At 40.9% G+C, this 26655-nt stretch overlaps 1 protein-coding gene across 3 annotated transcripts in view; it reads right to left on the reverse strand.

Annotated features, from left to right (window-relative positions):
• The window catches only part of LOC124796266 (F-actin-monooxygenase Mical), a 554406-nt gene that overhangs the window by 92927 nt on the left and 434824 nt on the right, over positions 1–26655 (reverse strand). For 2 of the 3 annotated variants that reach the window (XM_047260379.1, XM_047260377.1), the window contains one exon: positions 5800–5832. The exons of the other annotated variant lie outside the window; for it this stretch is intronic. In XM_047260379.1, coding sequence (XP_047116335.1) covers positions 5800–5832 — 33 coding nt within the window. The remainder of the gene's footprint in view (positions 1–5799; positions 5833–26655) is intronic. 3 annotated transcript variants of the gene reach the window in all.

A 26655-nucleotide genomic window follows, 5' to 3' on the forward strand; every position in this document is an offset into this window, starting at 1 on the left:
CCCAGGGGAAGAAATGACCAAGTCTATGAAGGGTCAATGAAGGCAAGATAAGAAACAAGAACAAGAAAGTGAGGCAGAGCAAGACATGCAGGCAAGGTGCCCTTTCTAGGGAGCAGCTGGAAGCAGAGCCTACATCGTCCAGCCGTGCCACTTACTGGAGGTACTCCACTCAGAAATTGCCTGGGAAAGACTAGCAACATGGACAGGGCAAGAGAAGCACAGAGACACAAAAGGTGAACAAGTATGACAGACTACATGAGAGGGGGGAAAGAAGAGTAAAAGAGCAGGTAGGATGAGGACTGGGCTAGACAACCAAACCTACACAGCCACTGCCTGCTCTGGGCAGAGGAGGCAAGAGAGTGTTCTACCAACCCCCTCAATCAGCCAATAAGGTTAAGTGGCCCTTCCTTAAAGAGAGTGGTAAAAATCCCTTCATGAATCAAAAGTAAAACTAAGTCAGTCGCTGAAACATTGTCTCCTAACACCAGGCTAGTGAGTCAGGGAGGTTAAGAGCCCACTGCAGGGTGGCTAGGTTGGGATACTCCTGCAAAATGTGGACAACTGTTAAAAGGGACCACAATGACAGTGGGGTGGGTCCTCATCATGGAGGAAATGACCATGCGTCAGTCAAGTATGGCCGATGTGGGGGTGGCAAAGAAAGGTAGAGTCCTTGCAAGAGGCATACTTGGAGGACTTACACAGACTTGTAGTCTCCTCTATCAATGGTAGTTTGCTTCGTGAAGTAAGAATGAGCCATTCCATACTCCAAATTCTTAAAACTGGGCATAATACCAATTGCAGGTCTGTTTATGGAAAACAGATCTCAAGAATTGGTTTAGTGGTAGCCAGTTTGGCCAAGCTATCAGTGAATTCATTCCCTGGGATCCTGATGTGGCCCAGGGTCCAGATTTGGTCACTGAGCATCCACGTCATTCGAAGGCATAAAGAGACTCCTGACTAGCAATAATGATCAAGGGATGGCAAGTGTAACACTGGTTGAAAGCTTGCAAACTGCTCAAGACGTCACTGCAGATGAGAAAAGATCCATCAAGAAAACCACTCAATGGAGTGGCAGAGGTGTGGAAGGATAGCAGATGTATAAGCTTGCTGCACAGAAAGGAAGTAATTCTGCAGAGGCTGGGGGCCTGTGGTACCAAGCACGTGCTCACAAAAGGAGCCCACCTGGGGGGCTTCTATGATGACTACATACACTAGATATGAAACAAAAACAGCATTTTGCAGAAATGTAAGCTTGGTAACTGAATAAAGGAAACACACAAATGACCTGCCAATGAATTTTGAGAAAGGAAGAAAGATGAGCATTAACATCCTGTCAACAATGAGGTCATTAGAGGTAAAGCACAAACTTGGACAGGAGGAAGACATGGAAGAAAACTGCCTCCTGTTCACTGCAAAGGATACATTACCTCAATCAGTTTAGAGAAATTACAGAAAATGTAGAGCTAGATGGGTACTTTAACTTCATTTTTTCCGTTAAGTCCAACATCTTGACCACTATACCACCTTCCTTGGCCCCAATAACTTTGAAATACTACTACAATGAGAGAGAGAGAGAGAGAGAGAGAGAGAGAGAGAGAGAGAGAGAGAGAGAGACCAGATCATCACTGAATAAGCCCTACTACAACTGGTTCACAGCAAACAGTTTAAGTCTTAATCTCACAAATATAACCTGCAGAACACAAAAAAATTGGTGCTCACACAGCAAAAGAAAAATTAGCTGTAAAACTCGTTGGATTCAGATGGATGAAGTATTAAAAATAAATAAACTACACATGAAGCTCAGTCTGACATTTTGTACTATAAATTTCTCTCTCTATATTGACTTGAAAACAAAGGTGGTAATTTATTTTGCACATTTTCGCTCTTTGTGGTCATTTGGAATTATCTTCTAGAGCAATGCAGCCACATTAAACGAAGAGTTAATTCAGAAAAAGTGAACTGTAAGAATGCTGTGTAAGACAGATAAATGAACATTTTCCAGTGGCCTCTTCAAAGATCTTTGAGTTTATATACTCACTTCTCAGTACATTTAATTAATAATGCTACTTGTTGCTGATAGTAAACCACTCTCCAACAGAATTTTGTTATTGGATTAATCAAATACCCTCAATACATAAAATTCCAGTTGCTATTATTTTGTAATTATTATATGAATCAAAATTATCATATATTTTGAAAGGATTTCAAAAGGGCTGACCTTAATGAGACAATTTGTTTTTCATTCTGAAACATTTCTGCATATGCAGGTCATTCACACAGCCACTTCTGACCACCTCTTTCCTCCCCCAGTCAATTTTTCATCTCTAATTCACACCAGCCCTCACCTGATCTCTCCATCTTCATCATGGTCTTCTTCCAGATTCTGTCCATTCCAAAGCTCTTACCGATAGTCTTTCATTCCTCATTCTTTTCATATGGCCAAACCATTTCAACCTATTTCCCTCCATATCTTTGTTTAGGAGATTTCTTATCCTGCCTTTCTCATATCACCCATGATACCTTGTAGAAAGAATATCTCTGAGACTTATATTCCAGTCATATCTTTCTTTGTCGAGGTCCAAGATTTTGATCACAGCTCAAATTTGGTTGGTAATACAACTTATATATAATGATTTCTGCTTTGCCAGGTATTTTCCAATTCTTAATATGTCTGATACACAAAAATAAAGTTCTGAACAATTTTCTACCCTCTCCAAAGATTCTTGCTTGAATTTCCTCTCCTGGTTAACTTACTTCCTGGACATTTGAAAACAATACATTTTTTCATTACAATTTACATCAACTATTTTTTTTTCATTTTCCTGCTGAAATTCTTTGCCTCACTTTTTGTTAAGCTTGTTTCCATCCCAGATTCTTCAATTACCCTCTGCAAGGTATTTTGTAGTTGTTCTGATTTCTGTTCACCGACTTCCCCTATCATCACATTGTCTGCATATGCTATATAATTTTTGTATCATATGCTATTGATCCTTGGCAAACTTTCCATATGACGTTGGCAATGACTGCACTGGTGAGGAGAAGAGGAAATGTGTGTTGGACACTGACCATCTAGTGAACAGTAAAATATTAAGACACGGATCCATGAACAATAAAATCAGGGAAACAACTATATACACAAAATGTAACTGTTGTTGTTGTTGTTGTTGTTGTGGTCTTCAGTCCTGAGATTGCTTTGATGCAGCTCTCCATGCTTCTCTATCCTGTGCAAGCTTCTTCATCTCCCAGTACATACTGCAGCCTACATCCTTCTGAATATGCTTAGTATATTCATCTCTTGGTCTCTATCCTGTGCAAGCTTCTTCATCTCCCAGTACATACTGCAGCCTACATCCCTCTGAATATGCTTAGTATATTCATCTCTTGGTCTCCCTCAACGATTTTTACCCTCCACGCTGCCCTCCAGTACTAAATTGGTGATCCCTTGATGCCTCAGAACATGTCCTACCAACCGATCCCTTCTTCTAGTCAAGTTTTGCCACAAACTCCTCTTCTCCCCAATTCTATTCAATACCTCCTCATTAGTTATGTGATCTACCCACCTAATCTTCAGCATTCTTCTGTAGCACCACATTTTGAAAGCTTGTATTCTCTTCTTGTCTAAACTATTTATCGTTCATGTTTCACTTCCATACATGGCTACACTCCATACAAATACTTTCAGGAACGACTTCCTGACATTTAAATCTATACTCGATGTTAAAAAATTTCTCTTCTTCAGAAATGCTTTCCTTGCCATTGCCAGTCGACATTTTATATCCTCTCTACTTCGCCCGTCATCAGTTATTTTGCTCCCCAAATAGCAAAACTCCTTTACTACTTTAAGTGTCACATTTCCTATTCTTATTCCCTCAGCATCACCCGACTTAATTCGACTACATTCCATTATCCTTGTTTTGATTTTGTTGATGTTCATCTTATATCCTCCTTTCAAGACACTGTCCATGCCATTCAACTGCTCTTCCAAGTCCTTTGCTGTCTCTGACAGAATTACAATGTCATCGGGAAACATCTAAGTTTTTATTTCTTCTCCATGGATTTTAATGCCTACTCCGAACTTTTCTTTTGTTTCCTTTACTGCTTGCTTAATATATAGATTGAATAGCATCGACGAGAGGCTACAACCCTGTCTCACTCCCTTCCCAACCATTGCTTCCCTTTCATGTCCCTCGACTCTTATAACTGCCATTTCTTTGTGGAATATATTTCTGGTTGTGAATGTCTGAAATTCATTTTCTTTGTTTGTGGTCATGAAGCCACAGATAAACCTCCAATCTGCTAAGTACGTCATTTCTCTATTTTTTACATAAATTAAAATCTCATTCTTGGATTTATTTACAAGTACGAAGTTCTTAGAAGTATGAAAAATAGATGAATACTAACATTACTTAAAACAGACAAGAAACATCTAATTCCCAGTGGTGCAATAAGATCAGGTGATGATGGACTGAGAGCTACACGAAAGAAACTTTTCACCTGAGTGGTTATGCCAACTCACAGAATCACAGTTTCTGAGCAGCAGGTAATTCATATAGCTTTCATAAAACACTATTGCATGATCAGAAGGTTGGAGTTTGGTGTGAGTGTCTGCACGTCACATTATTGGTCCCATTTTCTTTCATCAGACAATGACTTCGGTGTGTTACATTGCTAACATTTTGAAACCATTTCTGGCAGCATTGACAGTGGAGGAACAGATCTACAGTTACTTCTGAAAGGATGGATCAACTGTCCATACAACTGGCCAAACCTTGGAGCACATTCACACTATCTTCACACCAGACAGAATTGTTAGCTGAAGTTCGTCTGGTCATGGACCTAGCTGGCCACCCAGGTCACCTGATCTGTCAGTGTGCAATTACTTTGTGTGGGGAGGTCTCAAGTATAAGGTGTATCACAACAAAGTCTTCAAGAACTGCAGCAGAACATTTTGGATGAAACTGCAGTAATTCCAGCAACTTACTGAACAGAACACAAAAGTGCCAAGAGATGAATGGTGGTCACTTTAAACATCTGCCATAGTCAGGTTAGTACTGTATCTCCTTACCTCTGCTGCGATTCTTTGTACCCTGGAACTCAGTTCTCCGAGCCACTTTTATTTTTCCCCACCCTGATAAGCACATATCACTGTCTAAATTATACCTTCAGCATTTTAGTTAATTTTTCTCATCTTTTTCCAATTTCATTAAGGCACTCTTCCAAACTACGCAGAGCTGAACACAGGAGAAAAATAACGTGAAGAAATAACTTTAAACGTGAACATTTTAGCTTAGGTTGACTGACTCTTACGAATATCAACTGAAAATACAAATTACTATAGACAGGCATTATTAAACAATGTGACTGCTTGAAGTAATCTGTAACATTAATTGATAAGAATTATTAAGAATTAATTTGTATTATTAATTGGTAAGAATTATTGGACTTCAGCACACAGTACATCTTCAATGAATTCATTCACTTGAGCAGTTCACATAAATTCATAGAGATATGGTAATGGCATGGAATTTGAAATAATAACAGTTTAAGAGTTGTGGACTCAGGTCTCCAAAAGAAGACACATTTAAATTATTATGATGGTCTTATTCTCCGATTTGGTGGCAATGGATAGTGACTATCTTTAAAAACTGAAACAACAAAATGGGCAAGTCAGTAGTAATTAGTGGCTTAGAAAATTATTGGTGAGACAGACAGTATTTTCCACAAGGAAACTATGCATCAAAACACAGGAAAGACATGCAAAAACAAAACACAAGAGGCATCATCAAATTTTATGCTTACATCTGAGTCATCCGAGCATGAACTATAGGCCAACTGCAAAAGAAAGAGAGTTTTGCTGTTTTAGAACATAAAATGCAAAATGTAAAATTTAAAGGCTGCAGACAATTAAAAATTCTGCCTTGAGATGGAAGAATCAGATTACAATATAGCCTGTTGATGCAAGAAACAGAAAATTATCATTAATGTAACATAAAAAAATTGATTTAACAAAAGGGACACTTACACTCCCCAGGTCTAAGTTTCCTGGAACTTCAAATGTGTTAATGCAGTTTTGTTGAATATTGGCATTTTAAGACCATGGCTGTGAACAAAATACAAGTTGATTCTTACAGAGGAGAAAACAGTAACCAGGACTATTAATAATGCTATTTATTTACACAGAAGCACTGTTGCCAGCTTTGAACTGACAAGTTCATCTTCAGATAGCTGTTCACAATTGCATTAGATGTTTACATTAGGTGTCAGCTGCAGGAAAAAAAGATGTGCTGCCTATTTTACTGTAAAAGTAATTAACAATAAATGATAACAACATAACCAAATCCCTATGATAGAACAGTTTTAGTTTAAGATTTCTTACATTGAAATTCCTGTATCATTATGTTGCACTGTTGACTGCTTGCATTCAGAAAATAGTAAAAACTATATACAAGGGTATTTCAGAAAGTAAAGATACACTGTACGCCAGAGGAACAGAAGAGTTTTGGTGAGCAAGTTCACAACACTGGTGTTAACCTTGAACCGCTAGCTTTCTCCTCGCAGTTGTTCGGCAGTTGAACGTTGCTTCTGGTTCGAGTAGGTCGTGTTTAAAATGACTGCGCCGATTCAGAATCCCGCCAAATGCGAAGTGCGCTCCATCATACGTTTTCTTCATGCAAAAGGTCAGCGAACAGTGGATATTCACAAAGAAATTATTTCTGTTTATGGGAACATTATGAATCGACAAAATGTAACAAAATGGTATTGTCATTTCTCTGAAGGTAGGACTAATGTTCATGACGAACAAAGAACAGGTCGGCCATCTGTGATCTTTGATACCCTTCTTCGGAGAACGGAGGAAGCAATTCGTGAGACTCGACATCTCATATTGAAAGAATTGCATCAGATCATGCGGGACATGTCAATGACTACTCTTTATGACGTTGTGACCGTCAAGTTAGGGTACAGGAAATTGTGTGCATGCTGGGTTCCAAAACTGTTAACGGAAAAACACAAAAAGAAAAGGATGGGCTTTGCACTCAACTTCCTTACACGCTATGCTGAAGCAGGTGATGAGTTCTTTGATCACATTGTGACAAGGCGTGGGTTTATCACCATACACCTGAATCCAAGCAACAATCAATGCAATGGCGCCATTCAAATTCACCGAAAGCCAAGAAATGCAAAATGTCAATTTCAGCAAAGAAAATCATGGCTTCTGTTTTTTGGGACAGACAAGGCAATCTTCTTTTGGAATTTATGCCTCCTGGAACGACAATTAAAGCTGCTGCATATTGCCAGACTTTGAAAAGTCTTCATCTACATCTACATCTACATCGATACTCCGCAAGCCACCCAACGGTGTGTGGCGGAGGGCACTTTACGTGCCACTGTCATTACCTCCCTTTCCTGTTCCAGTCGCGTATGGTTCGCGGGGAGAACGACTGTCTGAAAGCCTCCGTGCGCGCTCTAATCTCTCTAATTTTACATTCGTGATCTCCTCGGGAGGTATAAGTAGGGGGAAGCAATATATTCGATACCTCATCCAGAAACGCACCCTCTCGAAACCTGGCGAGCAAGCTACACCGCGATGCAGAGCGCCTCTCTTGCAGAGTCTGCCACTTGAGTTTATTAAACATCTCTGTAATGCTATCACGGTTACCAAATAACCCTGTGACGAAACGCGCCGCTCTTCTTTGGATCTTCTCTATCTCCTCCGTCAGACCGATCTCGTACGGATCCCACAATGATTAGCAATACTCAAGTATAGGTCGAACAAGTGTTTTGTAAGCCACCTCTTTTGTTGATGGACTACATTTTCCAAGCACTCTCCCAATGAATCTCAACCTGGTACCCGCCTTACCAACAATTAACTTTATATGATCATTCCACTTCAAATCGTTCCGCACGCATACTCCCACATATTTTACAGAAGTAACTGCTACCAGTGTTTGTTCCGCTATCATATAATCATACAATAAAGGATCCTTCTTTCTATGTATTCGCAATACATTACATTTGTCTATGTTAAGGGTCAGTTGCCACTCCCTGCACCAAGTGCCTATCCGCTGCAGATCTTCCTGCATTTCGCTACAATTTTCTAATGCTGCAACTTCTCTGTATACTACAGCATCATCCGCGAAAAGCCACATGGAACTTCCGACACTATCTACTAGGTCATTTATATATAATGTGAAAAGCAAGGGTCCCATAACACTCCCCTGTGGCACGCCAGAGGTTACTTTAACGTCTGTAGGCGTCTCTCCATTGATAACAACATGCTGTGTTCTGTTTGCTAAAAACTCTTCAATCCAGCCACACAGCTGGTCTGATATTCCGTAGGCTCTTACTTTGTTTATCAGGCGACAGTGCGGAACTGTATCGAACGCCTTCCGGAAGTCAAGAAAAATAGCATCTACCTGGGAGCCTGTATCTAATATTTTCTGGGTCTCATGAACAAATAAAGCGAGTTGGGTCTCACACGATCGCTGTTTCCGGAATCCATGTTGATTCCTACATAGTAGATTCTGGGTTTCCAGAAATGACATGATACGCGAGCAAAAAACATGTTCTAAAATTCTACAAGAGATTGACGTCAGAGATATAGGTCTATAGTTTTGCGCATCTGCTCGACGACCCTTCTTGAAGACTGGGACTATCTGTGCTCTTTTCCAATCATTTGGAACCCTCCGTTCCTCTAGAGACTTGCGGTACACGGCTGTTAGAAGGGGGGCAAGTTCTTTCGCGTACTCTGTGTAGAATCGAATTGGTATCCCGTCAGGTCCAGTGGACTTTCCTCTATTGAGTGATTCCAGTTGCTTTTCTATTCCTTGGACACTTACTTCGATGTCAGCCATTTTTTCGTTTGTGCGAGGATTTAGAGAAGGAACTGCAGTGCGGTCTTCCTCTGTGAAACAGCTTTGGAAAAAGGTGTTTAGTATTTCAGCTTTACGCGTGTCATCCTCTGTTTCAATGCCATCATCATCCCGTAGTGTCTGGATATGCTGTTTCGAGCCACTTACTGATTTAACGTAAGACCAGAACTTCCTAGGATTTTCTGTCAAGTCGGTACATAGAATTTTACTTTCGAATTCAATGAACGCTTCACGCATAGCCCTCCTTACGCTAACTTTGACATCGTTTAGCTTCTGTTTGTCTGAGAGGTTTTGGCTGCGTTTAAACTTGGAGTGGAGCTCTCTTTGCTTTCGCAGTAGTTTCCTAACTTTGTTGTTGTACGACGGTGGATTTTTCCCGTCCCTCACAGTTTTACTCGGCACGTACCTGTCTAAAACGCATTTTACGATTGCCTTGAACTTTTTCCATAAACACTCAACATTGTCAGTGTCGGAACAGAAATTTTCGTTTTGATCTGTTAGGTAGTCTGAAATCTGCCTTCTATTACTTTTGCTAAACAGATAAACCTTCCTCTCTTTTTTTATATTCCTATTAACTTCCATATTCAGGGATGCTGCAACGGCCTTATGATCACTAATTCCCTGTTCTGTACATACAGAGTCGAAAAGTTCGGGTCTGTTTGTTATCAGTAGGTCCAAGATGTTATCTCCACGAGTCGGTTCTCTGTTTAATTGCTCGAGGTAATTTTCGGATAGTGCACTCAGTATAATGTCACTCGATGCTCTGTCCCTACCACCCGTCCTAAACATCTGAGTGTCCCAGTCTATATCTGGTGAATTGAAATCTCCACCTAAGACTATAACATGCTGAGAAAATTTATGTGAAATGTATTCCAAATTTTCTCTCAGTTGTTCTGCCACTAATGCTGCTGAGTCGGGAGGTCGGTAAAAGGAGCCAATTATTAACCTAGTTCGGTTGTTTAGTGTAACCTCCACCCATAATAATTCACAGGAACTATCCACTTCTACTTCACTACAGGATAAACTACTACTAACAGCGACGAACACTCCACCACCGGTTGCATGCAATCTATCCTTTCTAAACACCGTCTGTACCTTTGTAAAAATTTCGGCAGAATTTATCTCTGGCTTAAGCCAGCTTTCTGTACCTATAACGACTTCAGCTTCGGTGCTTTCTATCAGCGCTTGAAGTTCCGGTACTTTACCAACGCAGCTTCGACAGTTGGCAATTACAATACCGATTGCTGCTTGGTCCCCGCATGTCCTGACTTTGCCCCGCACCCGTTGAGGCTGTTGCCCTTTCTGTACTTGCCCAAGGCCATCTAACCTAAAAAACCGCCCAGCCCACGCCACACAACCCCTGCTACCCGTGTAGCCGCTTGTTGCGTGTAGTGGACTCCTGACCTATCCAGCGGAACCCGAAACCCCACCACTCTATGGCGGAAGTCGAGGAATCTGCAGCCCACACGGTCGCAGAACCGTCTCAGCCTCTGATTCAGACCCTCCACTCGGCTCTGTACCGAAGGTCCGCAGTCAGTCCTGTCGACGATGCTGCAGATGGTGAGCTCTGCTTTCATCCCGCTAGCGAGACTGGCAGTCTTCACCAAATCAGATAGCCGCCGGAAGCCAGAGAGGATTTCCTCCGATCCATAGCGACACACATCATTGGTGCCGACATGAGCGACCACCTGCAGATGGGTGCACCCTGTACCCTTCATGGCATCCGGAAGGACCCTTTCCACATGTGGAATGACTCCCCCCCCGGTATGCACACGGAGTGCACATTGGTTTTCTTCCCCTCTCTTGCTGCCATTTCCCTAAGGGGCCCCATTACGCGCCTGATGTTGGAGCTCCCAACTACCAGTAAGCCCACCCTCTGAGACTGCCCGGATCTTCAGAGGGCAATTCAAAACAAACGCAGGGGAATGCTGACAAGTGGAGTCCGCTTGCTTCATGATAATGCTCGGTCTTACACAGGGCTCGTAACCAAAGCACTACTCAAACAATTCAAATGTGACGTATTGGACCATCTACCATACAGCCCGGACCTTGCGCCCACCGACTTTCACGTCTTCTGTTACCTGAAGTCACATCTTGGTGGAAAATCATTCCACAACGATGAAGAGATCAAAGATAAAGTTGAAATGTGGTTCCTACAACAGGTGGCAACCTTCTATGACTGTGGGATACAAAAGCTTGTGGACCAACTTAACAAATGTTTGGATGATCGGGGTGATTATGTCGAAAAATAACAAATAATCCAGTTATGAATATAAATAATTCAGTTAATAAGATGTAACTGACAGTTTCTAAATAAATGTTCTATTTAAAGACTGTGAGCCATTATATCTTTCCTTTGCGAAATGCCCTCATAGTTTTTATTATTTTGTGAACACAAGCAGGTAACAGTGGAATGTCATGATGCGGGAATTTCAACACAAATATGGTGTCCTTAAACTGAGACAGTTCTATCTTAGAGACTTGTTTACACTGTTAGTTAAGTTACTCTTAAATAGGGCATTTCTCATTGTTTTTTGCTGTATGGTACCATCACCCCTAGGAACTTTCACCACAAGGGAGAAAAACAGTCGCAACTAATGTAAACAACAACAAAAAATGTAATCTAAAAGTGAATGGCCATCTGGAGATGAATTTGTCAGCTCAGTACTAGTAATGGCACTATGCATGTAAATAAATAGCATTATTAATGGAGGCTGGTTGGTGCTTTCCTTTTTGCAAGATTCAACTTGTTATTAAAATTTGTTTCTCCACAAAAATGATACATGTACATCATTGACACTTGTACAGAACTTTCACTGGCAGAGAGGAAAAGGAATATGGGCAACAAGAACATAAAATAATCACAAACAATAATTCTGGGATTCAAGATACCTTCACGGGTGTTCAAACACAGGTACAGGGAAGGAACACGGAGGAAGATATAACATGGAGTAAGAACAGCATACAATTCTGGACCATTAAAAAAGCACAAGATGTATGACAAGAACCTATACTACACTCAATATTTTTTTTAAAAACGTCAGTGCTAAAATGTGTGTGTATTTAACCCTCGGGCGGGCACACCTGTTTATAATGTGCACCAACCAAAAATAAAATGATTTTGCACGGTTCCATTTTTGTTCCACAACTGCAAAACCATATCTATTCCTTCATTGTTACTTCAGGTATCACAGTGATAAATTGTGTTCTCATATGTCCAAGTGAGCAGTAGTAATATAAAAAACAAGCAAGTTAGATGAGAGAAAATATATGATCTGTGCAAAAAAAAAAAAATTTACCCTTATCACGAGCTAGCAACATAATGCCACATTGAGGCAGTTGTCGATGGGATAATTAGTGATTAAATAAGCAGCTAGCTGGGATCCGATGCAAATGGGATCTGATGCAATTGCACTGCTTAATGCTACGAGTGGGTCATTACTGTCTCTGTAACACCTGTCCTTGGCAACAGAGTGCTATAGTGAAAATTTATTTCATTATTGTTTAATGAAACAGTGGTTTAGCTTATATTAAGAAAGTTTATTTTGTCATTTTTTAAATAAACTAGGATTAAACAGCGATTTTGATCATATATGTTTACCTTGGTAACATAAAGGAATCTATTCTACACATGTGAACAAAGTGCGCCGCACGCCCGTTCGTGTTATGAAAAATGGCACGCCTGTTTGAGGGTTAATTACCGCTTTAAACAGTGCTATGAGTATGACAACAGCTCATCATACAGTATAAGTGTAGATAAACACATAACCAACAAGTTAAACTCTAAATTGTGCTGCAACAAAACCATTTCCAAATTTAAAGAGTAAGTAACATTTTTAAAAAGTCTATTTCACTTCCCCCTCAGAAAAGAGATTCTTAACTGTCTTTCGTTATCATACACATTTTGGTTTATAATTATAGGCCTATGCACCCTCATTTATACTGTTCTCTGAGCAACCTCCCCTCTGCCCTCTTTCCGCCCTACTCTGTAACTTGTATGCAATACACAATTAGCCTTGCCTGGAACTGAGCAAGTGTTGTCTGCAGTTATATTTCTACCCTCTTCCCTTGCTTTTCCACACTATTCCCAGGCCATACCCCTACCTTTCCTTTGCCTATACTATGTTCCTTGCATGCTCTCTTTTCATTATAAAATCAAAACACTTTCTCAAATTCTAAACTTACGTACCCCATCTGGTTGGAATATTTTTGTCAATTCACTACTAAAATCTATTACCAAAATCCTTTAGCCAGATATAACATACAAATACATACATCAATGAAAGTAATCATTTTTTGATGATTCTTTAGATAAAAAATCTACTCACTAAGCAGCATCAGCAGAAAATACACGTGAAAGTTATGGAAATGTGTAAGGTTTGGGAGCCAGTGGCTCCTCTTTCTGACACAAGCATTCAAGGAGAAGTGAGAGAGATGAAGGAACTCTTCTCAGTTGCTAAATCTTGCCACACTTCTTCCTTCATCCCTCTTCCTTCCCCTTCACAACTCCAGCCAGAAGAAGGAGCCACTGGCTCCAATAGCTTGCACATTTCCTTAACTTTCATGTGTTTTCTGCTGCCGTTGCTATGTGATTACATTTTTATCTCTCATGTTACGTTACACAAAAACATGTTTCTTAAATCATCTCACTTTACTTTTTGCAGAATAAAAAGGTTTTACTTAGTGATTGTTTTTCAATGGAGCTAAAACCAATGGTACAACACAGGTGACAAGAACTTAAAAGTGAATTAAATTTTTATGACACCATCTGCCAACAGAATTTTATATGTACTTACTCAGACAAAGATATAAGGATGACAATGTTACTGAAACATTACTTGTTAGGCATTTTGAGGACTGGTACATAAGTCTACATGTCCTTCATTGAGTGCATGTTGTATATTTTAACAGTAATATTTTATCTTAGAACGATTTTACATAACATGAAATATCTTACAGAAAAATAAATTCAACAATATGAAATAAGAAAGATTGCTATTCATCACACAGAGGCGGCACCCAGGAACATTTAAAGTATGTTTAAAAGTAGACTAAGCAATCAGACAAAGTCCTTCTTTAGTGTATAAACACACACACACACACACACACACACACACACACACACACACGCTTGTCCACCTGAGAAGAAGAACTTTATCCATTAGCTTAATTTACTTTTAAATGTAGCTGGTTGCCGCCCAGTGCTTCCTCTACATGGTGAGTAGAAATCTGTTCTATTTCATACTGTTGTTATTCCACCCCGGATTTTCGATTTGAAAAATAAATTCATTAGAGCCACAAGCATCAGTTTTACACACATTGAAGGATGGATGGTAAAAATAACGTAAGATTAAAAGAACCACATGTTTATACAGAACAACACAGTTAGTAAGAGTGTGATGTCAAAATGGAGGACAATAAGTAACTACAGAACAAAATTTATATTTATTATCATTTAAAGGCAGAAGAAACTTCAAAGAAAAAAAAATGGTAACTCCAGCTCTACTTGAAATGGTTTGAGAACCTTAATGAATGCAAACTGTAGTAGATTGTCTTTCGCAAATAACCGACTAAATACAATGAACTACTGTTGAACTATGGTATATTTGAGAATGATGTTTTTTTCACTTGTTTCTAGGTATTAATTTCACTGAAGTGAAGCACTTAGTTGGGTTTTGACTGTAAGCTCTGACAAAATATCCAGTCCTATGCGTGAAGCCTTTCAATTTGTCGTGTTCAAAACTGTGTAAACTACTTTCATTTCAGAATGACGACTCCCTGCCTAGAACCAACAAATGCACCAATGTAAATCTCTCCAATAAATGGATTATTTTGATATAATAACATTAATCCAACAAAGTACACCAGATGGTAGATGCTCCTTGATATTACATACCATATGACTAAGAGAGAGAGAAAGATCAAAGCCATAGGGAGGGCCCTACAAAACAAAAGTAACAAAACACCTTTACTCAAAAATATGATAAGACACAGTAACCAACCATCACTGGATTTTTTTTTAAATTACCAAAAGTAACGGGCTAATACTTTCAAACAACTCATCGATTAAATGCAAACTAAAAATGAAAAAGTCAAAAGGAATTACAAGATGACGGAGAGTATATTGTGTATTTTCGTTTGTTGAGTGCCACAAAAATGTATTTTCTGCTATAGTATTGGCTGTGATCAGCATTTGCACTTTATATAATTTTAGGGGTAGTACCCTCAATCAAATAATGATTCACCCAAATTTCAGCGTATAACAATGTGAATAAAACAATGGAAAACCCAAGATGGAATGTAACAGTATTATGAACTCTGGCTTCAGCTGCCAGAAATTGTGGTCATGTGTGTGTGATGTGTGTGCACATGTGTTGTCTGCATTCAATGTTTCATTTTATAGCACAAAAACAACTAGGGTCATAACATGCCCACGTCAGAACTGTAGAGCATGAAGACAAAAAAGGAGTTAAAAGAGACTGCATGTAGAGCCCAAGTGACGAAAGGTAAGACAACTAAAAACAGGTACTTGAAGAGAGGTCCATAAAATATGCCACAGAGAAACAGATGACCTGAACTGAAGATTAAATGTGCTTCGCCATATTGCTACGACAAATAAAAGTAAAACGCATTCGACATCCCATGCGTTGTTTGTTAAAATGGCCAATAACTTAGACAGCAAACATAAATTGGAACATAAGTGGTTAAAAGAAGGGCAATCTGTCAGGAAATGGCAAACCATCAAAGGATGAGGGCAATGAGCACAAAGTGCTACGGAAGCAACACTTAACAAATGGCGATGGCTAAAAAGACAGTACCCAAGACGCAACCTAGCTAAAATGATCTCATGGTGAGAGGACTCAGAGGAGGTCTTCCAAGCTGCTGGGAGAGGTTAAATTTCCTGGAGCTTGTTCCCAGGAAGGGAGCACCAGTAGTGACGCACAAGACGACAGCACGTGCTGGCAGATGGCAACACAGAGATCATCAGATGGAATGAAAGAACTAGCGGGCTGAGCTACTTGAACTGCAGCCTCGGCAGCAGCGTCAGCAGCCTCGTTTCCCATCAGACCGACGTGACCAGGACCCCACATAAACATCACAGTAGCTCCACCAAGAGTGAGCAAATGGCAGTTTTCCAGGACCCGTTGCACTAAGGGATGGACGATGTATAGCACACAGAGGCTCTGAAGGGCACATAGAGTTAGAGTAGATGACACAATTGTGCAATTGAAAAGCCTGTGCCTCCAGATGTACTGCATGGCCCGATACAAGATGAAGACCTCTGCTGTAAATACTGAACAGTGCTCCAGAAGCCGATACTGAAAAATGTTGGTGCCAATTATGAAGACATAGGTAACACTATGGTCATTCTGAGAGCCATCTGTGTACACAAACGTACTATTATGAAGTTCCGTGTGAAGGTCATGAAAATTATGGCAATAGAGCAAGGCTGGAGTAGCGTCCTTAGGAAGCGAGTGAAGGCCAAGGCAAACACCGGCCTCCATATTGTTGAGTGGTACTTAAGTAAATAAATTAGTGAAATCAAAGTGAACTAGAAATTAGAATATAAATGGAAAACTTGGTTTAGTTTAGAGAGTTACATACTGACATTCAGCGGGCGGAACAGCAGAACAGAAGAGACAATGACCGTGAAGTCAGCGAGTTCCACATAAGCGGGCGCTGTCGATTCAGCCGTCAGGACATCGCCCGACCGGCTCACGTGTTTCTCAGTTGTCGCATGTGAGCAAAGGCCCTCGCCTACATTCCAAGAGCCAATGACCGACGTCAAGAAGATTCTTCGAGAAGCTTTTCAACGTGACGGAAGAGGCAATGACCGGCTCACGTGTTTCTCAGTCGTCACATGCGATCAGAGGCCCCCGCCTACATTCCAAGAGCCAATGACCGACGTTAAGAAGATTCTTCGAGAAGCTTTTCAACGTGACAGAAGAGGCAATGGCCGTGAAGTCGTTCACCTCCATTGAACTGAAGTGAATAAATACGCGAGACGCGGTGGGCCCGACAGATGAAGACAGATGAAGACGGATGAAGACGGGGACGAAGACGAAGACGGAGACGAGAGACGAAGGAAGAAAAGAAGAGTAGCAGTAGTTTTCAGTCAGTTTCGGTGCTGAAGACCGTCATGCAAGAAGAGACTGCATCATGCACAGACGCACCAAGTCCGCCGCTGTAATGGAATAGCAAGCAGCAGCCGCGGCGCCAGAAGACAGAAGTCAAAAGGTATTTGAAGTCTGGTTTTTACATACCCGGGTGACTCGTGAGGACGGGAAGGAGACGGCCTCACATCAGTAGTCACCTGTGAGCTGGGATGAAGAGCTGACAGCCGAAGACTGGCAAGCGGGAGTCCGTGGTTCGAGTCCGCCACACTGGCCTTCTCCCGCCGCACCGCTCCGCTGGCCGACGCAGAACACACGGGGCCGCTTAGAGAAGAGAAACACTGGGACGCCGCACCTAAGGTATCATCCGATGCACGACTTCGCTCGCAATAGTTAAACCGGCCACCTCGCGCTGCGCGTCTCCCGTCAGCTGGGCGAGACGGCGACACGAGATACACACCGCTACGCGTAATCAGACGCCGCCGCTACCGCAGCAGAAGACTTCACAACGACACAGCTGCCGCTCTCCAAACCAGAACATCCCGTAAGATACGGTTGTACAAATCTTCAATAAAAGTTATCTTATGTAAAAATGATGTTTCATTCGACCTCATACCCGAGCCAAGGAAGAACCCACCCTGCCCACATGTTGTTAAGAGAGAAAAGTTAATTTATTTAATATTTTCACCCTGACAGAATGCTTTAGAATGCTCATCCTGACAATTAACAGCATCAAAAGAGAAAACACAGTTACATTGAGTGACAGAAGTGTCACATGTAGTAACACAACTGTTACATTTGGTGTCAAAAGCTGTTGTAGTTGTTACAGTATGAAGCCATGGTGATGATAGGTTCAGACCCATCAGGAAAGTGGTAGGTAGTGTGAAGTTAAGCTGCTGGAGCAAGAGCCGAAAGTGAAATCCAGGAGGTAACAGAGAAGAGGGATGCAGCCCATACTGGTGATCAAAGGAATCATCAAAGAAGGAGGCATAGGATGGGAGGCCAGGCATGGCAGACAAACGGCATGTTTACCTTCTGAGGAGGAAGTCATGGCAGTATGCCAGCGGTAGTTCAGTAGCTTCTGCATACAGACACTCAACTGGGCTAGTGTAAAAGGTGCCAGTGGCCAAATGGATGCCATGATGATGGATTGCATTGAGGCAGCATAAGATGGACAGATATGCAAATGCATAAACGAAACACCCATAGTCTAGTTTCGAACAGACAAGCACAGGTACAAACGGAGGAGGGTGGTCCTATCTGTTCCCCAGGAAGTACTACTGAGGACATGTAGGACACTGAGGGCCATGTACAGTGGGGGGCTAGGTAAGACATATGGGAGGACCAAGAAAGTTTCCTATTGAGCATCTACAAAACTTAAGGATGAGACAGATAATGTAACATACATATTAACAACTCGATGGAAATGACTTTGCAGAAGTATATTGACAGAAATCTCATAGCAGCGCAGAGAGAGCTGGACTTCACAGGGCACAGATTCATCATGGCTATAGCACCAAATGGAGCTCACCCTGCAACATGAGGCACTGGAAGGAATAGGGGAAAAATGTGTGTCAATCAGTGAGCAGTTATGGTGAACTATGGTGGTGCTCTTTACTTTATTACAACATGGCCTGGAGACAACATTTGGATGAATTTCCACGGGGAAGGATCACCAAGAAAATGGAAGGGGAATGAAGCATGACAAATGTAGGGAAGAAGTTTGGTACTGCTCACAGCACTGTTTTACATGCACGGGGAGTGTTCCAAACCACAAACACTGCTGCCCAAATAAGAGGAGGTGGTAGACCACATTCAGCTAAAGCACCAGATGACAGTTAATTGTGCAGCAGGCAAGAAGGGACCCACATCAAACAGTGGATGCAATTGCAACCATATTTAAGACAATTACAAGGCATGCAGTCTCACAGTCCACAATGGCATGGCGATTGCATGGGGGTGGTCTGTCTGCCAAATGACCAATACATTCTTATGTTGACAGTCACAGATTGGTGGCACCATTTGAGATGGTGCCAAGAGTATAGGGTTGGACCAATATGGAATTCTTGTCAGATGAGAGCAGCCTCAGTCCGAGCAGTAATTCTGGATGCACTCTCATGTGGTGAGAGGTGGGAACACGTAATGCACCCAGGAACATTGGCAAACATGATCGTTTTGGTGGTTCAGGTGTTATGGTGTGGTAGGCTTAATGTTGCATTGGCACAATGACCTCCAAAAGTTTCAACACAGTATACTTACTGGTCAGTGTTATTGTGACACTGTATTCCCCTTGGGGTTCAATCAGTCCTGACTTCATTTTTATGGGTGACAATGCACGACTACATCAAACAATGCACATGGAGGAGCTCTTGGAACAAGAGGATATTTGACCTATGGATTTGCTTGCCTGTTTCCCGAACTTAAATCCCATCGAGCACTTGCGGGCTGCCTTGGGAGCGGAGAGTGCAGCATATCCAAACACACCAAAATCATCCACCAGGTGTCAATTGCACTGGTGGAGGAATGGAATGCCCTGCCTTAAGAACTCTTAACCAACCTCATGGCCAGCATGAGAGCATGCTGTACAGCATGCAGTGCTGTCCGTGGTAATCACACACCCTACTAGGAACCATCTCCCACGTTTTTTAATGCCCAGGGGACCATCATAAATTGTGGTGAATTTGAATAAATGTGTCAGTTCTGTTCATCTAATTGCGAACTCCTTTCAGTTGTCTTCTGTGCTATACTGTAGCAGTTCTTTCAACGTATGGTCCAAGCTTCACTAAGCTATGCTACTTGGCAGTGATAAATCAAGTGAACACCACTTTTGTCCATTTTTGAACATGAGTGCATTTTTTAGTAAATCACCAGTTGTGATTTAGCTAGTATAGGATATGTTATAACTAATGTGTCATGTTACACTTAGTTTTCCATTTCAACATAAATGTATATTGTCTATATTTATTGTTTATTAATGCTATTTTTAAGTTTGTCAGAAAAAAAAAGAAAAAAACCTTACAAGTTTTAATACTTTTATATGTCTGTTTTATGTGTAACCTACAATAAAAGATATAATACTTTTAGCTTGATAGATCCAGAAATTAAAAGAGAATCTGCGAGCTTATTTCAGTCACTTGGTTACTATTCTGTAAAACATTGCACCAGCTACAATGTGGCCATACTGTGGATGATGTTCTCGAATATGCATCAGTTGATCTTTGTAAGCAGCTGGAAATCAGCATGACTACTATCAAATAATTGGAAGCTGCTGTGAGTGGGTGTGTTGGGAGGGCTCCTGAGAGTACCCATGGCACATAAGTACTATATGCTCCTGTGGATCCTGTCATCTCTACAGGAAGTGGGATATCTATCATTACTCATCCACTTGACTGTGAGAGGTGTGTCAGTGATAGGGCTAAGTGCCCTGTATGGCAGATCTGTGGTGCCAGGGAACAGGGAGACCTCAGGGTGTTGTACTCATTCCCTGACCAACAAATTCAAGGTGCTGTCTTCCACCAGAACTTAAACTGATTCAGTAAGACTTACGTCACCTCTTGGGAAACCTGCTGTGCCTTCAGTTAAGATGTGGTGGTTGCAAATATGTAGGGTCTTTAAATGAAACAAGTTTGCTGTTACCAGTCACTGTCCATTTATCTCCACACCTACTTTACTATTTACCACAAATATTTAGTTATGTTACCATGACAGCTGCCAAGAGTACAAGAGACTGACCTCATTTACATATATATCATCACACAAACAACTTGTATCCCTTGTTAGCTTGAAACTATATGTACATCAACTACTGGCACAAATTGTACATCCATCTATATATTTTAAAGCATTAACCAATGTATTACCCCAACCTTTAGGCAGTTATTACATGTAACAGATACAATCTTAAGACCCCTTGCCATGTGAAGTTTGCTCTCATACAATCACTCTTTCCACCCTCTCTATCCCTATCACTTTGTCTTTCTCTCCCTCTGCATCCAGCCTTTCATATCTATCTATTAATTCCAACCAAAAGTGTTATTTATGTATACTTTTACCACTACAGCCAATATGATCACTGTACTTAAAGTTTGTAACATTTAAGCTATTTTAACTTGTCCAAATCAGACTTATATAACACCTGAAGTATTTATACTAACGCAGGTATTTCACACCTCAAAACTAACACCTCCAAATCCACAAAATATGACAGTATACATGTGATGGGTTAAGACAGCAAAAGGAACCTATGACCACTGGAGGTACTCTATTTTACTTATTTTATGTTTACTGTTAGATATACATGTAATTTTTTGTCAAAAGAAACCCAAAACCAGGTTCTGAAATATTGTTTTGTTTTCTCCACAGACAGAGTCACAAGTTCCTCCAAAAATTGTAACACCACACACACACACACACACACACACACACACACACACACACACACACACACACACAAAAATGTCATACTAACAAATGTAAATCCACCTGATGATGGAGGTTTAAACCTTTGAACTATGTCATTGAGATAAATAAACAGTGACTGGTAACAGTAAACTTATTGTTTCATTTAATGTCAGTAACAGTCACGGTAAAGCCTAACCTAAAATGTCTGTTAGTCATCGACAGTTCAAACTTACAGTGAATGATGGCACCACATATAGAAGTGGCAGCAACAAATGGGACTGAATACCAGGAAGTGTACTCAGTGTGTGTGGGTGGCAGGAGAGGGGGTTTAATCAACCGGTAGAAAAGGCTGTTCTGGTAGCTACTGACTGTGGAGGGTACAAGCAACAGCACATTAATCTGCACATGGGGACAAATGACGACTCTCATCTGGGCTCCAAAGCCATACTTGGATCAGTCCAGTGACTGACAGAGAAAGTTAGAAAGACATAACTCACTAGTGGAGTTTTAAGAAAGATCACAATTTGCAGCATTGCCCCCAGAACTGATTGCGTCCCCCTTGTTCTGAGTCAAGTGGAAGGACTGAACAAGGGACTTCAAACAATCTGTGACAAGCTCAGCTACAACTTTCTTGATTCATGCCATAGGGTTGAGAACTGTAAGGACCCAACTAATGCGTCAGGTGTGCAGTACACATCAGAGGCTGCTATTCAGGTAGTTGACTGTGTGGGGTGGACACAAGTTTATTTATTTATTTATTTATTTTTTTTTTTTTTTACACACACACACACACACACACACGTTAGGTGACTCTTCATGCAGTCCACATACCAATAACTGTAGAGCAACCAGAAATGTCAGTATAAGATAAAATAAAGTGCTCCCTATAGTGGGAGTGTCAAAAACCGAAGCATTCACAAGATGTTGCCACAGTTTGAAGTGCTCCTAGAAAGCAGTGGAACTCACATAATATTAAGAAAGGAAAGCTGGTTAAAACCTGAAATTGACAGTAGAGCAATTTTTGGGGAAAAAGCAAAACTCATTTAAAAAGGATATGCTGATGGTAAATGGAGTTGGTGTACTTGTCGCAACAGAAAAGAAACTTAAATCAACTGAAATAGAAATTGAAACTGCATGCAAGATTGCCTGGGAAAGGCTCACTATCAAGCTTGGGCATATACGTTCAGTGTCTGCTCCCAAGCTGTGTGTCATCATGGTGGTCGACTCTCAAGTTCACACCAACCAGTGATGGTTGTGTGTTTAGTGGTGAACTGTTATGTTTGCACGGTAAGAAGTGAGTTGCAGCTGTCATGCAGCTTCCTCACCACCCAATACGGCTGCTGTGTTTTATAATAACTCTTTACATATCAATGTCTTGTTTATTCCTTGCTGTGAACTGCTATATGTTTTTCATGTTCTATGTTTTATGTTCTGTTCTTGGTTCTGACTGCAGGTTGTAGTAGTACTCACTTACTGACTTCCTCTCGAGTATTTCTACATTCAAGAAAAATTTACCTCAATGTTTATTCCAGTTAATACTTGATGAACAATAATAATTGCTCCCTGTTCACTCAGTTTGTTAAACACATCCACCTGCAAGTAGGAGGAGGGTGTTCACTATCTACATGGCTTGTAAACCACTAATATATGCTGTCTAACAGAAGAGCATCAACTGCTCTCCCCAGCAGTACAACCATCTGGAATTTGTAAAAAAGTTTAGCATGGGCAAAAAGCACATTTCCAACAATGACAATATGGAGACTGACAGTGCTTCACAAGTTGCAGTAAATTTATACTCAGACCCTTCTACTGACCACCAGACTCATCTCCAGATGCAACCAAAAACGTTAGAAGTAAACTAAGTCCACTAGAAAATAAGTTCCTCAATCATACTAACATCATTGGAGAAGATTTTGATCATGTAACAATCAACTGGGAAAATAACCGATCTGTAAGTGGTTGACGTGACAAGGTATCACTAATGCCTTCTCTGAGAGCTATGTGTAACAAACTGTTCAGAAGCCCATTCATAATGGAAATAAACTGGATCTAATAGCAACAAACATACCTGACCTTGTTGAGGATGCTGACACTGGAACTAGTATCAGTGACCATGAGCCACTTGTAACAACAATGATTACCAAAGTACAATGGACAACTAAAACAAGTAGAAGGCAAACTAGATGAAGAGGCAATGGTGTTGTATCTCAGGAAACACTTAGCTCTGGAGAGAAGTTTGTAGAAGACCTGTGGCTTCATTTTAGAAGAATAGTCGACCATGCACTTGACAGATATACAGGGTGATTATAATTAAAGTTAAACTTTCAAAACACTGTAGAAATAACACCACTGGTCAGAATAAAGTCAAATCACAATGGCATATTATCGAAGAAGGGAGAAAAAGTAAGGCAGAAGAAATGAAAATAGTGTGAAAATTGAACAATAGATGGCACTTTGTGTGTCAGAATATGTAAATGAAAACACCGCTCATGTGCATGACCCATTAAAGTTGGTATAAACACATCAGGTACACAGCTTGTTCTCCTTTTGTGTCTGCGACGTTCGTCATGACTGTCTCAATGCAGGATCACGCTCTGCTTGTAAAGCTGTATTACAAGAATGATGACTGTGCACACGTCACTCTGCAGAAGTTCTGGACACTGAAGGGTTTGGAAAAATGCGTTGGTACGATGACTGCCGTGGGTCTGGAGAAAATAATTTGGAAAATCGAAAAGACTGGTTCTTTTGGTGTGCAACCTGGTAGAGGGAGGTAAAGAACTGGTTCGACATCAGTGGAAGCAATGGCCACGGCAGCGCAGGAGCAGAAGAGTGGTAATGTGCAAACGTGTAGTGCACGGAGAATTGACTGAACAGTGGAAATACCTGTGAGCACGGTGCATAAAATCCTATGAAACATCCTTCTTTGCTATCCATTCAAAATTACCCACATGCACAAGTTGCTTTTTGTTGACCTGCCAGCAAGAGAGACCTTTGCTTTAGAATTTCTTGCTCACATGGAGCCGGATAATGACTGGCCGTGGAAGATTTTGTGGACAGATGAAGCCCACTTCCACCTGCCAGGATATGTCAATACACAAAATTGTCGAATATGGGCAATGGTTAATTCACACGCAAATCAACCAGTACCACTTCATCCTGAAAAGGTCACTTTGTGGTGCAGGTTTATGGCATCATTTATCAAAGGGCTATATTTTTTCAAAGAGACAGATGCTGCTGGTCCTGTTACCTGTACCATCACTGATAAGTGTTATGAGTGTCTTTTGTGCAACCACATCATTCCAGCTCTCCAACAGCATGGATGTGTGGATGGGATCATTTTTATGCAATCTGGCGCATCTCTGCACATTGCAAATCCAGTTAAGCAGCTGCTGAAGTGCCATTTTGGAAATGCTAGGATTATCAGCCACCATTTCCCTATAGGCTGGCCGTCCCGATCACCTGATCTCAATCCGTGTGATTTCTGGCTGTGGGGCCATCTGAAAGATGTTGTGTTCAGCATTCGAATTGCAAACTTAGCAGCATTGAAGGCACGCATTATGAAACACATTCTGAACGTGACCCCAGAAACACTTCAGTCAGTTGTGGAACATACTGTTTCTTGATTTCAACTTGTTACAGAAAATGGTGGACAGCATATTGAACATTTTTTGCACCAGTCACGCAGAAATTAATAATCCAATTTGATTTTGATTCATGCTTTTTATGCAGTTTTTGGCCTCAGGACAGTTAAAAACCAATTTTTCCCATCCAATGTGATATGACCTTGCCGTGGTGGATGGGCTTACATAACTAACTGTATCACACCTGTACACTCATGCATACTTAGTAGTACAATTTGTTTAGTGTCAAACATACACCTTAGGCATTGTTGTATGATTCATTTGTCATTCGTAGTCGACCACTATTAAATTACGATGCTTACGGAGCCATCTATTGCTACATTTTTTAACTATTTATTTTTCTTCTGCCATACGTTTTCCCCCTTCTCCAATAATATTCGGTTGCAATTTGACATCATTCTGGCTAGTGGTGTTATTTCTACAATGGTTTGAAAGCTTAACTTTAATTATAATCACCTTATATAGGTAGTGGAACAGTTCATAGCCAGAAGAATACTACACGATATACAGTCACTGGAAAGTAACTTCTAAGAAGTTGAAGACTGTAGCATAAGAGACGTAAAATAAAATATAAGAGTATGATAAAGACCAGCAAATGAAACACACCTGGCTGTTAAAGGCTGAAAATATTAATAAGGAGGTGGTGAGTTTCGTGCCAGGAGGATGCTAGGACTTACAGTGTTCCTTGGCACCCAGGCTACAGGTAAGACGCCAATGCATGAAGCCTTCAATGGGTACCATATCAGAGTACTGTCGAAACACCTCTCACAAAATCTAAAGAAATTCTGGCAATATGTAAAGGAAAAAACGAATACAAACGTCTCAAAAATGAGATTGACAGGAAGTGCAAAATGGCTGAGCAGGGATGTAGGAAGTAGAGGCTATCTCACTAGGGGAATGATAGATATTGCCTACAGGAAAATTAAAGAGACCTTTGGAGAAAAGAGAACCACTTGCATGAATATCAAGAGCTCAGATGGAAACCCAGTTCTAAGCAAAGAGGGGAAAGCAGAAAGATGGAAGGAGTATATAGAGGGTCTATACAAGGGCGATGTACTTGAGGACAATATAATGGTAATGGAAGAGGATGTAGATGAAGATGAAATGGGAGATACGATACTGCGTGAAGAGTTTGACAGAGCACTGAAAGACCTGAGTCGAAACAAGGCCCCGGGAATAGACAACATTCCATCAGAACTACTGGCGGCCTTCGGAGAGCCATTCCTCACAAAACTCTACCATCTGGTGAGTAAGATGTATGAGACAGGAGAAATTCCCTCAGACTTCAAGAAGAATATAATAATTCCAATCCCAAAGAAAGCAGGTGTTGACAGATGTGAAAATTACCGAACTATCAGTTTAATAAGTCATGGCTGCAAAATACTAACGCGAATTCTTTACAGACGAATTCAAAAACTAGTAGAAGCCGACTTTGGGGAAGATCAGTTTGGATTCCGTAGAAATGTTGGAACACATGAGGCAATACTCACCCTACAACTTATCGTAGAAGAAAGATTATGGAAAGGCAAACCTACGTTTCTAGCATTTGTAGACTTAGAGAAAGCTTTTGACAATGTTGACTGGAATACTCTCTTTCAAATTCTGAAGATGGCAGGGGTAAAACACAGG

The sequence above is a fragment of the Schistocerca piceifrons genome, chromosome 4 (assembly GCF_021461385.2).
Source record: "Schistocerca piceifrons isolate TAMUIC-IGC-003096 chromosome 4, iqSchPice1.1, whole genome shotgun sequence".
Classification (NCBI taxonomy): Eukaryota; Metazoa; Arthropoda; class Insecta; order Orthoptera; family Acrididae; genus Schistocerca; species Schistocerca piceifrons.